Below are 14,295 nucleotides of genomic sequence, written 5' to 3' on the forward strand. Positions count from 1 at the left end.
AAAGAAGCTTTAATTTTACAAGTAGATGAAAAAGAAATGGATTTTTGTTAATACTCACCATGCTCGTTACCAGGCAGATAGATTTGGTAGTCTCCTTGCAGCTTGTTCCTTACAGAGCAGTACCTAGCTATCGACTGTCTAACAGCAGGTATTTGCCCAATTTTTGCTCATCTGTGCATGAGCGTTTACTCCAGATCTGAGGGAGAAATTCAGGCATATGGTAATTATGTCTATATAGTCTGTAGTATTGCGGGCTTATGCAATTGTAATGATCTAGTAGCTTTCTGGCAAAACTGATTAAATAATTTTCTAATGTCAGGAAATACGATAAGACTTTATTGGTACCTCTTTTCTGATAAATTCTACTTTGAATAAAAAATGACAATATTTTTTTCTGTAGGATTTCTTTTCAGTCTAGAACAATGAGAAGAATGCTTTACTTGCAAACTTGTTATATATTTGCATTGTAGTATTCCTGCATGTGCTTGTGTGGGAGCATGCCATAAAATATACTTTCCATTTTAAATAACCTTTATATGTGTTTTTAGCTTGTTAAACAATATTTAACTGCAGGTTAAGTCTGCATGCTTCCTAGTTGTCAAGGTAACATTACCATGATCACTCTAATGAAAATATATATAGCTTATTTCTCTAAACATAAAACCGCAAGCATTTGCTCTAAAGGCACTGTGTAGTGTTTTAGATACATGGCTTGGAATCTTTAACCTTTTTTTCTGCTGGATCAGTTTTATATTTGATTTGAAAGACTAAAAAAGGCCCTTCACAATTTTTTAAACAATGCATGTAGAGTGCCATTTTGGTTCTATATCCTGTCTTACTTGCATAGCATCTAGAACTTTGAACTCTCTGTTCGAGGAATGGATTTGGCAGTTCAATCATAAATATTTGTTTAATAAGTCGTTCAACTCATCTTAAAAAATGAGTTAATGTATGCATACAGTAACAGACACTGACTTTATTCTTAATGCAGGAGTGATTCAGGTTATGCTATGCTAACTTTGCGTTTTTTCTGATGTATATATGGAAGGTATTACAGCCACAAACTATCAAAGCCCATCAGAAAATGCCCATGAAGGAGGCACAGTGATTGAAAATTGTGATGGGTCATCTCCAGATGCCATGAGCGCTGCTTCAGAGAATGCCCATGAGACTAGTGAAGAAATGGTAATATTGAATTCCATTAGAATACATGCTTCAGTAAATTAAACCTTAAAATAGAGCTAAAATTCATGCTTCTAGAGGTGATTTTTCAAGTAGTTTGGGGAACTTTTGTTAGTGTATTATGTAAGCCTATAAATCTAGTGCATTTGTATTAAGTACAAATGAAGATTATAATCCAAGTTACACTGAGCATTCTCTGTCCTTGTTATCTCCTCTATAGCCACTGTTGATAAATGACAGTAGCTGCTTAAAAATGTCAGAAAATATTTCTGCTTTAGTACATAGCAATATTTTGTAATATCATCATGTGCTTTTATGCTCTGTTGAATGTGATATTTAAAATGAGCTTTTTAACATCATCAAGTATATCTAAAAGAAAGCACCATAACTCTGACATCTCTTATATGGAGATGTTTCCTTAGCACTGGTAGCATTCTGTAGTATTTGCAAATAGGAGTGTAACAGCAGCCCTACTGGGTCAGATCAGAGATGCCTCTTGTCCAGGGTTATGTCAGTATTTAGAGAATGCCCAGCATTTAGAGAAGGTTAGAAGAATAGTGCGTGTAGAGAGAGATTCCCTCCCTGAGACATTATGCAGGGTCCAACTTTTTCCATCTGCCTATCTACTTTTACCTTGCTGATCCTTGCCCTAATTAGTGCTTCTTAAATTATATTATTCTGTCAGTTAAAGTCATGAACTGGAAACCTAAGAGTATATGGGCCCAAAGAAAGACAGTGAATTTACTGAAATCCGTTGTGTGCTTGCTGACGTATTTTCCTTTTTAGTAATGTTAGTCATGTAATCCTACCTTTGCTTTAAACTATTTGTGGATCACCTTCATTTGAAAAAAAAAAAAAAAAAAAAAAAAAGAGAGAGAGAGAAAAGCAGCTCACTTCAATGATTGGTTCCTTTTAAATAAATTTTCAATCATCTGTGCATATAGGTAATATGGAGAAACCAGAATTCATTCAGATTGTTATGCAAATGCATGTTAGCATATGTTTTTCTACTTGTAGACTATAACTAAAAAGTCATTAGGAAAATGAGCTCAAAATAGTAGTAATGATGGACATATACCTTCTGATACCAAAGCTGACTTTTGAAACTGGCTGCTACTTTTTTTTGAAACATACAGCAATCCAATAAATAGAGAAAAAGGGCTGACTACTATGCAGATAGCCAAAGTTTAGTAGCCTATCCTGGTTCTTTAACCTGGTCTGATTCAGCACCGCAAATGCTTGGTTGTGCTTATGATATGCATGAAGTTGAATGCAGCCTTAGAAAATTTCAGGTGTCACGTAGGTCACGTGCTTCCTTGTCCGAGTGGGGAAAGTCTGTCTCACTTTCATGGCTTTTTCTGTCCAATTCTGAATTGGTATTAGTGGGTTATAAATACAAATGTCTGTCTTTGGACAGACAATTGAGCAACCCATTGTCAAGCCAATGGGTACAAAAAGAAAAGAAGAAGAAATGAGAAAACTTTGTGTTTTTCTGTGAGCAAGGGTTAAGGATACAAAGATTCTTTTCCTTTTGTGGGAGAAAAGGTTTTGACAGAACTTAAAAAACAAACTCATATTGTTTTATCTTGATTTTATTGACAGATGTCTGTTGTGGTTTTCCAAATATTTGGCGTTAATGGTGAAATTGACATCAGAGGTGAAGACACAGAAATATGCCTACAGGTCAACCAAGTGATACCAAATCAGTTGGGAAATATCAGTGTTCGACACTATCTTTGCAACAGAACTGTTGGTAAGAACTAACAATTAGATCTCAGTGTTGTGAAATTGGAGTTGGAAACATTTGTTCTAAGTAAATAAGAACACTGTATTAGCTGTAAAGCACAAAACCAGTTTTATGTTAGTACAATAGCATCCTTTTCATGCTGGTTTAGAATATCTACTCTGATTTCTTTCCTAATTGCTGTACATTAAAAGGGAAAGAAATAAAAATGGAACTATTTCTGATAGTGTGAGTAAAAAAATGTGTTGCATTGAATTCTGGTCATTAGTTTGCTTTTTTCAAATCAAATAAGTTGCATTACATTATTTTGTTATTTTATGAAGATGGAACTCCCTTACTGCTCTAACGATACTTTGCTTAAATGTACCTTGGTTTGAAGGGATCTTTCTTTTCTTCAAGATGTATTTCTCTAGATTAAATTAACACCCACAGTTTAAACAGATTTATAATCTGTGGTATAAGAAAAGGTAAAAATTGACTCCGTGTCAGGAAAGATGAGCTCCAAGGATAGCCTTTTTTTTTTTTTTTTTTTAAAAAGCTTGATAGTAACACAGGGTGTATTTTCATGCCAGATATTTGCATAACTAGATCAACCAGTGTATTGTCAGAGCTGTTCTGGGGCCTGAGTACATATACATTCTCTGCCAGAAAACCTAGTTCACATACTGTGAGGTTTTTTTCTTGGCATGATGTATTGGCGTGCCACTTCACGTCACAGTTTGCTTTGCTCCCCTCTGCCAGCCTTCCACACAGATTGCTGGATGCCAGCTCTGTTGCGCTGTAGGGGTTTTGGGGCAGATCCCTGATGCACCTGCTTCCTGCTTCTGGTTCATCTGCTTTCCCAGGAAAAAGCTATAGCAGCTGTTGGCTCCCATTTATTTCCAGCCTTCCAGCAGCATGGATTTTCTTCAGGAAGTTGTGCGTGGTGGTACAGCCTCTGATGCCCTAGCTAAAGAATCCATTTGCTGATAAGCTGAGCGGTTGCCAGCAGCTGCTGCCTGAGCAGCTGTTGCATGGTGCTGCAGTTGCATTCAGGCATCTGAAGGCAAGAGGGAGGTCCAGCAGGGAAGACTCATGGCTGACCTTCAGTTCATACAGCAGGCAAACTGATTTCTGGTTATCTGTCATATCCTCTGTAAAAACAAGAGGGAGTAAGTAGTAAGAACATGCCACCTTCCTGCTCTCATGTGGATCTAAAACTAGAACCTGCTTCCTCTGGTTCAGCTGATTACGAGAGGCTTATGCATTGGCTGATTATTTTATGGACAAAAGGTTATAATGTGATTGGAATCTCCAAGTACTTCCACTTCATATCTCTTCCTTTCTCTTTCTGGTGGCTATCTGGATGGGTGAATTTTGGTGGGCCAGCAACACTTGCTTTTTTTTTTTCTTTTTTTTTTTTTTTTTACATAGCTGGTCACTCCTGTAATGTGCACCTTCTCTCCACTGATCTGTTTTTTTTCTCTTCACTGTAGGGCTGTGCTTTCTGTACTGAGTCAGGAATCTTCTGCAGCCACTGCTGCTCCCCATCTCCCACATTTATTCTAATAGAAGAACTAAGGGAGAAAGCAGGTTTAAAAAACAAAACAGAAAAAAAAGAATTCCAGAGGATCAAAGTTGGAAAGAAGTGTGAGAATTAGATCTAAAGGAACAATTGAAATGAGTTAATGGTAACAAAATACAACTACAAGAACAAGTGAGCAAAAGCGTAAGAAAATATCCCAATAAAAGCAACCCCCCCTGCCCAAGACCTTTAATAAAACTTTCTCTAGTGCTGAATTAACAATTGTAACCAGTAAACTGAGGAACCATGCAAAGCAATGAATAATCAAATCAAGTCATAATTACAGTCTACAATGGTGTTCTTGGTAAAAATAACTATTTAAAACCTACTAATACTGTTAATGGAGTAGGTGTAGAAAGGGAAGAGTGTGCCTATTAGCTGGAATAAGTTTGAGGGCAATGTGGCAGCTGTGCACTTCCCTGCAGGGCTGGCTGCAGGACCATGCCTTTATCGGATCTTGTCTGGCAGCAATAACAAAAGAAGGGGGGATGGAACATGGCAGAGGTACTCTGGGAAGAGCGGTGCTTTTACTGAGACCTCGTCGTGCTTGGAGGAGAAGGGAGCAGCAGTTCATAGCAGCTTCTGAATTGTTTAATGCAATTTTTACTCCATCCTCTGACTGTCCCCCTTCCAGATATCTGCCAGATAAACAAGATTGACTTCACGGCTGAGACTGAATGTGTGGTCTTTCTTCTGCCACTTTTCTACATTTTAGTGGATTCTTCTGGCAATTACGCAGGCACTGTTTTCTGGTCTGGAAGTACTTAGGGCACATATTGCTTACTTCTTTCTCTGTATTTGTGGGAATAATATAGATCCTTGAGGGAAACAAAGTTTCCCAAACCAATTGCAGAGACTCATTGGACAGAGTGGTCATTGTTCTCCCATCTGGAGAGTTGCCCTTCCTCTCAAGGACTGTTGGTAGCTTAGCCAATCTCTTCTTTCTGGACTAGAGCCACAAAAGTTACCTCATACTTGCACTGTGCTCTTTTTTTGGGGGGGGTGGTGGAAATGTGAGATCTAGCACTTCTTAAACTTTGGAAGGATTGAAGGATTGAGTCATGGCTGTTGTGGAAATTTCTATTCACAGAGCTAGCAAAGGGAGAGGTTCTGGTTCACAGCAGAGGCTGAAGATTCTCATGTTCATTTGGTCTTTGTCAACCTAGATCGATTGATATGTTCATCTACCGTGACTCTAGTGCCAATAGATATGTGCGTATGCCCTGACTCTACTGCTGTGCTAGGTCATCCGTGAGAACTGGGCACCATACAGAAAGGGGAACCCAATTAATCTACAGATAGGAAAGCAAATTAATTACTCTGCCAGGCTGCTGTAGCTCCAGGCAGTGTCTGTTGCATGCTGTGCTGAAACTAGAAATTACAAATTTCAGACCTGTACTACATTCAGGCTGTGACAGTATTACTTAATAAAGTTACTGCCTCTTGCTATATGTCTGTCTGACTGCACTTGGTCTGCGACAGTTGACTAGCCTGCATGTTTTCTGGGATGAATATAGAAAGTTAGTTATCCTTCTTCTCACCCCTCCTCTTACCCCATTTTTTTTTTTTAATAGACAAGTACAAACCAGACACTGATACAGTTCCTCCTCACTGCTCAAAACCTTCTTCCCAGTACTCTCCTGGAGCCATTTTCCTGGAGACAGCATCTTTCATTATAGTTGGTATCCATGAGCTTTGCATGCATCTGTTTTCCTTAGTTGGGCTCCCTCTCAGAGGAAGCACATTGTCCAGGAACATAGTAGGTGTTTAACTTTTCTAGGCACCATAGCAGCATCCCCACTAGGGATGTGGTCTACTTCTCCAGTTGTTAGAAACCTGGACCAAAGCCAGTTTTGCCTCAATGTCCTTTGTCGTCTTGTAGGTTCTCATTAGGCCCTTTATAAGCTGCTGCTGCTGCTGAAGGTTGCAGAGGCATCTCAGAGCGATCTGGTCTGTAGTTTTGAAAAATAATACATCACGTATTGCTTAAGAGGAGCTGAAAGGTAACATTCCCCTGCTACTACTTCCCAAGAGCAAACAGGAATTCCTCCTAGGTCCAGTGGAGAACTTGCTGTGACTGGTAACCAGTCATCACTGGGGCTTGGCTCTGGGTCTGCCTCTGGCCAGTGACTCGGCTAAGTGCATCTGCAACTTTGCAACCACAGAAAATCTTTATCTATCCATAAAGAAAGCTTATGCTCTATGATCCTACCTTGAAAAGACTTTGAGGATCTAGAGATACTGATCATGGGGACAAGAACTGGGGAGAATGCAAAAGGGATTGTTGCAAAGACCTGTGGGAGGCTGCTGTAACTTCAGCGTGGACACGTTGCCTCATCTGCGTAACTTTTATTCACTCAAAGCTAACCTCCTAACTTTTTGAACGAGTCTGACCCAGCATAGTGTCAGTGAGAGTTAGTGAATTGTCATCTGGTTTATACAGTTTTGATCTGTGCTTCATCTGGTTTGGCATATCAAGAACCTGAATCCTTAAATGCTAGTGCTGTGAACAGTTGTTATAGCATTGCAGTAGCAATTAACAATATACTAACGATACCTTTTAAAAATACATTCACATGCTGCAAATATCTTTAACAGGATACCTGAGTATAACTATAGAGACTTGATATATCAAAAAGCTCGTGTCTCGCAAACGTAATGTGATTAGCCGTGACGCCTTGGAATTTTAACCAAGTGCCTTGTAAACCAGCTGTGTAATTCAGAAGGAACACTAACTCTGTGAAGTATGGTTTTCCTTTATATGAAGGCATCCAGGATAAGCTTTACTGAAGAGAAGCAATGTAACTTGCAGCCCACCAGCATACTGTGTTTTTCTTTTGCAGTACAAGTCAGATTATTCAGAGTAGGTTCTGTCTGAAATGGAGGGGTAAAGTACACTGTATTAGTGAGAGTACGCGTTATTACTTAGCATTAGATAGTACACAGCAAAGAAGCCACCACAGAAGAAACCTGCACTTCATAGGATCACAGGATAATTGAGGGTAGAGGAGTGGAGGCGATGTCAAGATGTCTGTAGTCCAATCCTGTTCTCAAAGCAGGGTCAGCTCTTGGATCAGGCCAGGTTGCTCAGGGCTTTATCCCATCAGCTCTTGGAAGGAACCTCCGAGGGCAGAGACTGCACAACCTCTTTAGGAAGCCTGCACCACTGCTTAATTTTCCTCATTCCTTACATTCAGTTTGAACCTCTCTCATTGCAATTTGAGCTGTTGTCTCTCCGCCTTCTGATGAGCCCCACTGTGAAGAGCCTGACTCTGTCTTTGTCTTTGTAACCTTTGGAAGGCTGCTAGCAGATTGCCCGTGTGCCTTCTCTTCAGCTTTCTGGTAATTGCTCGTACATGCACAAGCAGAAATCAAGAAGGGGAGATTACAATAAACTGTGTGTCAGTAGTATGGGAAGAGAAGAAAGAATAGTATTAAAGAAACAAAAATAGAAAAAGGAAGTCTTACTTCATCTTTAAATTTAACTATATCCACTTCTTTTTTCCAATTTCTAAGCTTGTAAACATTGGATTTTCCTGAGGGAACCAGAGTTTAAACCAAGAAGCATTTTTTTGTTTGTTTTAATTCTCAAATTTGTTTAAAAGTTAGATGCTCTACTAATATAAATTGACATAATTCAGTTCATTTTACTTGAGTTACTTTGATTTCAGCTATTTTTCAAGTTTCAATGCTTCTTAATATAATTACTAGGAATACGCTTTTTGTCATACAGATAATTTCTGTGGGTCAGCCATCATAGTGACCAAATGACTTGAGAATCCCATGCAATAATTATTTCTGGTGGTGAACCCTCTTTTTTGTACAACAAATGGATACTGGCCACCTCCTGCCCGCCCCCCCCCCCCGCCCCCCAATCTGGTTACCTTAAATTTTTTTCTTTTTTTTTTCCCTTTTTTCTCTTTTTCCACCTCTCCCTACTGGTTAAAGATACTGAAACCAACAAGAAACTGCTAGGGGTTTTTTTAAGGTTCAAATCTACTGCCACCCAAACAATGGAGGCACCCTGTGCTCATGTTTTCCATCTTACTGCATTGCCGTTCATGTTCCTGTGTGTTAGCAAGTAAGTTCCTGCATCAGGAAATTCTGCCTTTCCAACAGAATACCTGCTGTCCTGAGAGTGAACTGACTTAAATGTTCTTCTGAAATAAAAACTGAAGAAGTTAGTGGGAAAGTATGCAAAATAATTGTTTTTCCATCGACAAGACATTGAGGGAACAAATTCTTTGTGCATGGTGATACTGCCATATTGTTCTTTTCCAGTGAGATGCTAGTCCTTGTATGTACCGTTTATTTTTCTTTAGTACCTTGAAGTGATATACTTAGAAATTTGCTCTGAAGTTCTGTATTTGCAATGCTATAATTTGTGGATAATACTTCAAAAGTACTTTTGGAAAATCAGTTGTCCAATAGAACTAATTGCATTGTAATTGCTTTTTTGCACATTGCAAAGTTTTAATGCAAATTCGTTTTCCTTTTGCAACAGGTTCTGACTGTAAATCTGTGGCTGGACCAGTTAATTCATCGCCTGAGATTAGTTTGAGATGGGAAAGTGGGCCTAGTGCTGTCATACATTCTCTGCTGGCTGTAAAAAATGGTTTTCTTCAGTGTCATGTAGAGAACTTCAGTGCTGAATTTCTAACATCTTCCCTCACAAACATTCAGCATTTTCTAGAAGACGAAACTGTTGCGGAAGTGATGCCTATGAAGATAAAAGTTTCTAATGCAAGGATTAACCTAAAAGTATGTTAACAATGAGCTATTTGGCTGCTCTAAAGAAATTGTGTTCTTGTTTCTTTGATGATGAACTACTAATCTGGATACAGTTAACTTCAAAGAACCTGCTATCATACTGTGGAAGGTCTTTAGATAACACTAAACCAATTTAAAAATCCATAGATTTGGTTAGCTCTGTGGTATGCCTACAAGGGAATTCTCTGCATGATGAAGCTATTTATATGAATTAATATTTTATACTTTTTTTCTCCTCTCCCAGTCTCTTTTGTAGAGTGAAAGTGTCTGGGAGTTTTATAGGCAAGGTATGCCAAGTTCCTAGAGGCACAATGTGGGTTTTTCTGGTTCGGCTTTTTTGCTTAGCATAGTAATGGTTTTCTAATTACAAAACACAAATTTTAGAGGTTAATTTTCTCTCCTACTTAGAGGATAGTTCTTGCAATGAAAGTTCAGTACAAAAGAAGGAAAAAGGTTATGGGAATTCCAGTTCAAACCACTTGGATTCTGTTTCTTAGGACCCAGATTTCACGTTCTGCCCTACCTTGGAAACAGATACTAAGTAATGCAAGCTTTTCGCACCACCATAGCTTAAAATAGTAACATTAAGAGGACACTCCTGCTTAAGTCTCCTAGGGGATTTTCTTTCAGACATTTAAAGGAGATGGTGAGTTTTGTGCTGCACAAACATTGAATATAAAGATAAGGACGCTTTTTTTGGGGGGGTGGGAGGGATGGGCAGGGACACAACAAAAAAAACAAACATGAAGATAAGATAATTATAGCATTGCTTTGGAAATTAATAATCACCCATATAAACTTCGAACAAAGTGAGGACTGGAGCAGCAGCTCCAGTTCTGGATCTGGGGCTAAGGCCTTGATTCTGCTAAGATCATTCTTGACTGGAAGGGCAACTGTTATCTCTACGGTGTCCTACTGGGGTGCATCACTATTCCCTTGCTCCATGATGCAGCTTTTCCACCCCCTGAGGATCCTTAGGCACTCCTTTGGGGCCCTTTCTACTACAGGAGTAGCACAGGCACTTTCTGTAAGAGCTGTGGATCTGTTCCTTGGGTTTCAGTGTTTCTCAAACATGAATGCCCAAATGCAAAGAGGAAAGTCTTAACATACAGTCATTTAAATTTAAAAACAGGATTGTGCTGGTTTATTGGCAAGAAGGCGGACTTCAGCAAAATGTTCTTGAGGAAGCAGCTGTTTGAGGTGGGAAATACACGTTAATAAACCAGCGATAAGAGTCTGCTTGGCAGTGAAAGCACTGAAGTGCTCACTCAGCAGCGCACACGAGTCACAGTGAAGTTACTCATGATGGTTGACAAACTGCAAATTTGACATACAGATGATTCATTTCTATAGAGTTGTTGGGTAATAAAGAGCAAAAGTATATGGTTTAAATTTATGCTGCATTGCCTATTCAATGCAGTATATTCTTTTGTTTTTTCTGCATGAGACTTGATGCAGTGTGTTTCATGGGGAGGAAGAATTTAAGAAAGGTTATTTTATTTTTTGCATTTTCTACTGCAGTCTCATTGCTGTTTCGAGAAGCTTTGGCACTTATATCTCAACAGCTTTCTTGCTATGTGCTTAATGCTGATGTGTATAGTTTCTGATGATACTGGCTGCGTTATTCTGCTTGACAGGGATAATGAACTATAAAGACTTCCTGGGGACACCCCAAAAGAAGTAATTTGTGAAGTTTCTCTTCTGTTGAGTACAGTAATATAACTGAACTGCAGCTGGTGTCATCCCAAACTCAATTCTAAAAAGGCAAAATCTGTTCAAGGATGATAGCTGTACCCATTCAATCTTTAAATAGTTCAAGGGAAAATCAGATACTATGTAGTACAGGCTTCTTATCTCTGACTCTGGGAGCTCCTGAGCTAAAGAATGTCTTGAGTTGGGATATAATCTTATTGAGATGTCTGTAAAAATACTTTGAAGTATTGAGTTCAGCAGACTTACTCCAGAGATAAATTTGGGCCTTTAATATGATCTCTGGGAAAAAAAATGGAGCTAAATTTTAGTGGAGATCCCATTAGAAAATGCTACTCTGAAATGTTCCCTTTTGAGTTTCATTAAATCCACCCATGTTTAATTGAACATCTTAATTGGCTACTTTGATTTCCTGGTAAACTCATTTTTCAATACTTGTATTTTTTAGGATGACAGTCCACGTGAAAATCTCAAGGCATCTGAGCTGGTACCCATAAAACTACACATTGACATACTCTGGATAGAAAGAAATGATGATGGCTCTTTTCTTATTAGAGGTTTGTATGTTCCTGCACCTCGATATCTCGATATCAGTACGTTTAGAGCTGGAACTTTACTGTTGTCTTTCACAGATATGTCAAAAAATCATAAAGTAATCTAGGTTGGAAGAAGCCTCTAGAGCTCATCTGGTCCTACTCCTTGCCTAAAGCGGGGGCAGATTAGATCAAGTTGCTCAATGCCCTGTCCAGTCAAGTTTTGAGCATCAAAAAGCCGATACCACAACCTGCCCCAAATAATCTGTCCCGGTGTTTGATCACCCTTACGGTTCATTTTTTTGGTAATGTCTAATTGGAATTTCCTTTGTCGCAGCTTGTGTCTACTGCCTCCTGTCCTGTCACCTCAAGACAGAGGCGCTTGAGCGCTTGCCAAGCACCTCAGGGAAGTTTGGTCCATCTTCTCTATACCTTTCTTATAGGTAGGCAAAGGCGGCATTAAGATTCCCCCGTAGCGTTCTTATCTTCAGATTTGATGAGTGCATCTCTCCGAGCCCCTCATTTGTACATCAGGTGCTCCTGGCCACGATTATCTTGGTTGACCTCTTCTGTTGGTATTTGTCTCACGCTAGGGAATCCAAAACTGGATCTAGTATTCCAGCTGTGGTCCCACTGGTGCTGAGTATAGGAGAAGAATAACTTCCCTCATCTTTCTAGCTATACCTTTGCTAGTACAGCCTGTATGTGCCTGGTCTTTGCTGTCAGAGCTCGCTGCTGACTCACGATAAATCTTCCCATTGACCGAGGCCTACAGGTCATTTCATGCAATGTTGCTTTCTGTCCAGTTGGTCCCCAGCGTGTAGTGGAGCAAGAGGTTATTCACTCCCACCTGCAGGACTTCACGCTGGCTTCAGCTGAACTTCCTGAGGCTCCCGTCAGCCTGTTTCTCCAGCCTGTCCAGGTTCCCCCGAAAAACAGCCTTGCCCCTCAGTGTCAGTCACCCTTCAGTTCGGTATTGTTCACCAAATTGCAGAGGGTGCACCCCGCCTTTCATCCGGGTCCTGGATATATTAATCCAACAGTATGCAATGTATTGTATGACTTGAGGAAGAGGAGGCTGCAGGGTGATCTTAATGGCCCTTTCACCTACCTCATGGAAAGGTACGGCAAAGGTGGACCAGACTTCTCCGAGGTATGCTGTGGCATGATTTGCTTGTATTTTAGTTTCTCCACCTTATCTAATACATTGTTTGAGTGTTTAAAGATGTTCAATGCATTTTGGTCATCTTTTTATACTAAACGTTGCAAGAAACAGTAATGTAGTGAGAAAATATGGAGTTTTAAGGTTCCTTTTAGCTCTCATTTTTTCCCCTTTTTGCTGAAGTGCTTTGATCCCTGTTCTTGTCATGGACTGCTCAGGTACAGTGACTTCAAAAGCACAGGTCAAATGCTGCCTGCGCTGCAGTGATTGATGTATCTGCAGTGCTACGTTTTTGAGTCCTTACTGGTGTGTGTAGTGGGAGGAGGGGGTAATGAACAGAAAACTCTTGTTTAGAAGGAAATGTTTAAAAAAGAAAAGAAACCAACCCAGAGTATTTTTTTAGGCTACTAAGAACCATGACCCTCATTTTTTCTCTTGGTGTACAGCAGTATATTTTAATAGATACTGCAGTACACTTCAGTTATAACTGCTAGAAGATTTCTTTAATGCCAAGTCATTTAAATTATTTTCTAATTTAAAAACTTGCTTGATCCTGCAGGTTTATCTCACTGTGTCTTCAAATGTAACTGCAGTCTTCAGATCTGATTTGGAGCTGGAGATAGTGTATTAATAGCAATATTAATAGTTCTCAAACTTGTAATTATTCAGAGTGTGTATGCTGCGGTGATGATACTGTGATCATTTTCTTCAAGCTGGAAGCTACATATTGCTTCTTCTCATGCCTCCTTTCCTTTCTCTCTTCCTCAAAAAGGATATATGACTTTTAATTATTTTTTTATTCTTATATTTGATTTTGGGAAGTAAATATAAATGTACTTAATATTACAAGTATATTTGTTTAGGTGGTTTTACTTTTGTGCTGATGAGAATCAAAGTTTATAAAACAAAAAAAGACAAAACCCCCTACCTTCTACCCTATATATTTCTGTGATATAGACAATCAAAGAGTAAATGATGTGTCAAAGATGAAGAATTCAAGTAGTGCATTGCAGCAAGCAAGTGGACCTGTTGGACATAAAACACAGGACCAAGCCACACAGACTACTTGTGAAATTCCCAGACCTCCTAAATCAAGCAGGGATTCAGCTGACTTCCTTAAAAATGAGGTATTAAGGATTCCTTTTGACTTCCCCCCCTCCCCCCGCCCCCCAAAAAATTGTTACAATCAGTAATCATCATAATTGTTAGATTATCTGGGGGTGGGCTTGGGGGTTACTTCTGGTTAGAAATCTGTTTGAGATGGAAAATATGAATTATGGATATTATAGTATGGTTCAGCACTTAAGCATGCAAAATACATTTAATACTGCTTTCTAAATAGGGTAATAATACACTGCAGACTAATTCTTCTCCTTTACGTCAGAGGGAGTTTTATGAGGGAGCAAGTCCCTTCTTCTCCCCTTCTCCCTCATCCCTGTACCACACAACTGCCAAAGACAAAGGACTAGACTGTTAAGTCAGACCCTTACTAATCTGTTAATCATACCTGGATTTTGAATTGATGATGACAGAACCCGCACATCGATTTGGCTCTTTTCTTCACTGGGTAAGAATCCATTCCTAGAGCTCAGAACCTGGTGTCGTTTCTACTCCGCTCCAGAGTGGAAAT

General features: G+C 39.4%; 1 protein-coding gene across 3 annotated transcripts in view; it reads left to right on the forward strand.

Annotated features, from left to right (window-relative positions):
- The window catches only part of BLTP3B (bridge-like lipid transfer protein family member 3B), a 61,551-nt gene that overhangs the window by 43,654 nt on the left and 3,602 nt on the right, over window positions 1–14,295 (forward strand). For 2 of the 3 annotated variants that reach the window (XM_075057876.1, XM_075057877.1), the window contains 5 exons: window positions 1,049–1,185; window positions 2,785–2,935; window positions 8,995–9,251; window positions 11,419–11,527; window positions 13,623–13,792. In XM_075057876.1, coding sequence (XP_074913977.1) covers window positions 1,049–1,185; window positions 2,785–2,935; window positions 8,995–9,251; window positions 11,419–11,527; window positions 13,623–13,792 — 824 coding nt within the window. Of the gene's footprint in view, window positions 1–1,048; window positions 1,186–2,784; window positions 2,936–8,994; window positions 9,252–11,418; window positions 11,528–13,622; window positions 13,793–14,295 lie in introns of those variants that run through there. The other variant, XR_012654449.1, reaches the window with a different exon arrangement.

This window comes from Buteo buteo, chromosome 26 (assembly GCF_964188355.1).
Source record: "Buteo buteo chromosome 26, bButBut1.hap1.1, whole genome shotgun sequence".
In the NCBI taxonomy this organism is placed as follows: Eukaryota; Metazoa; Chordata; class Aves; order Accipitriformes; family Accipitridae; genus Buteo; species Buteo buteo.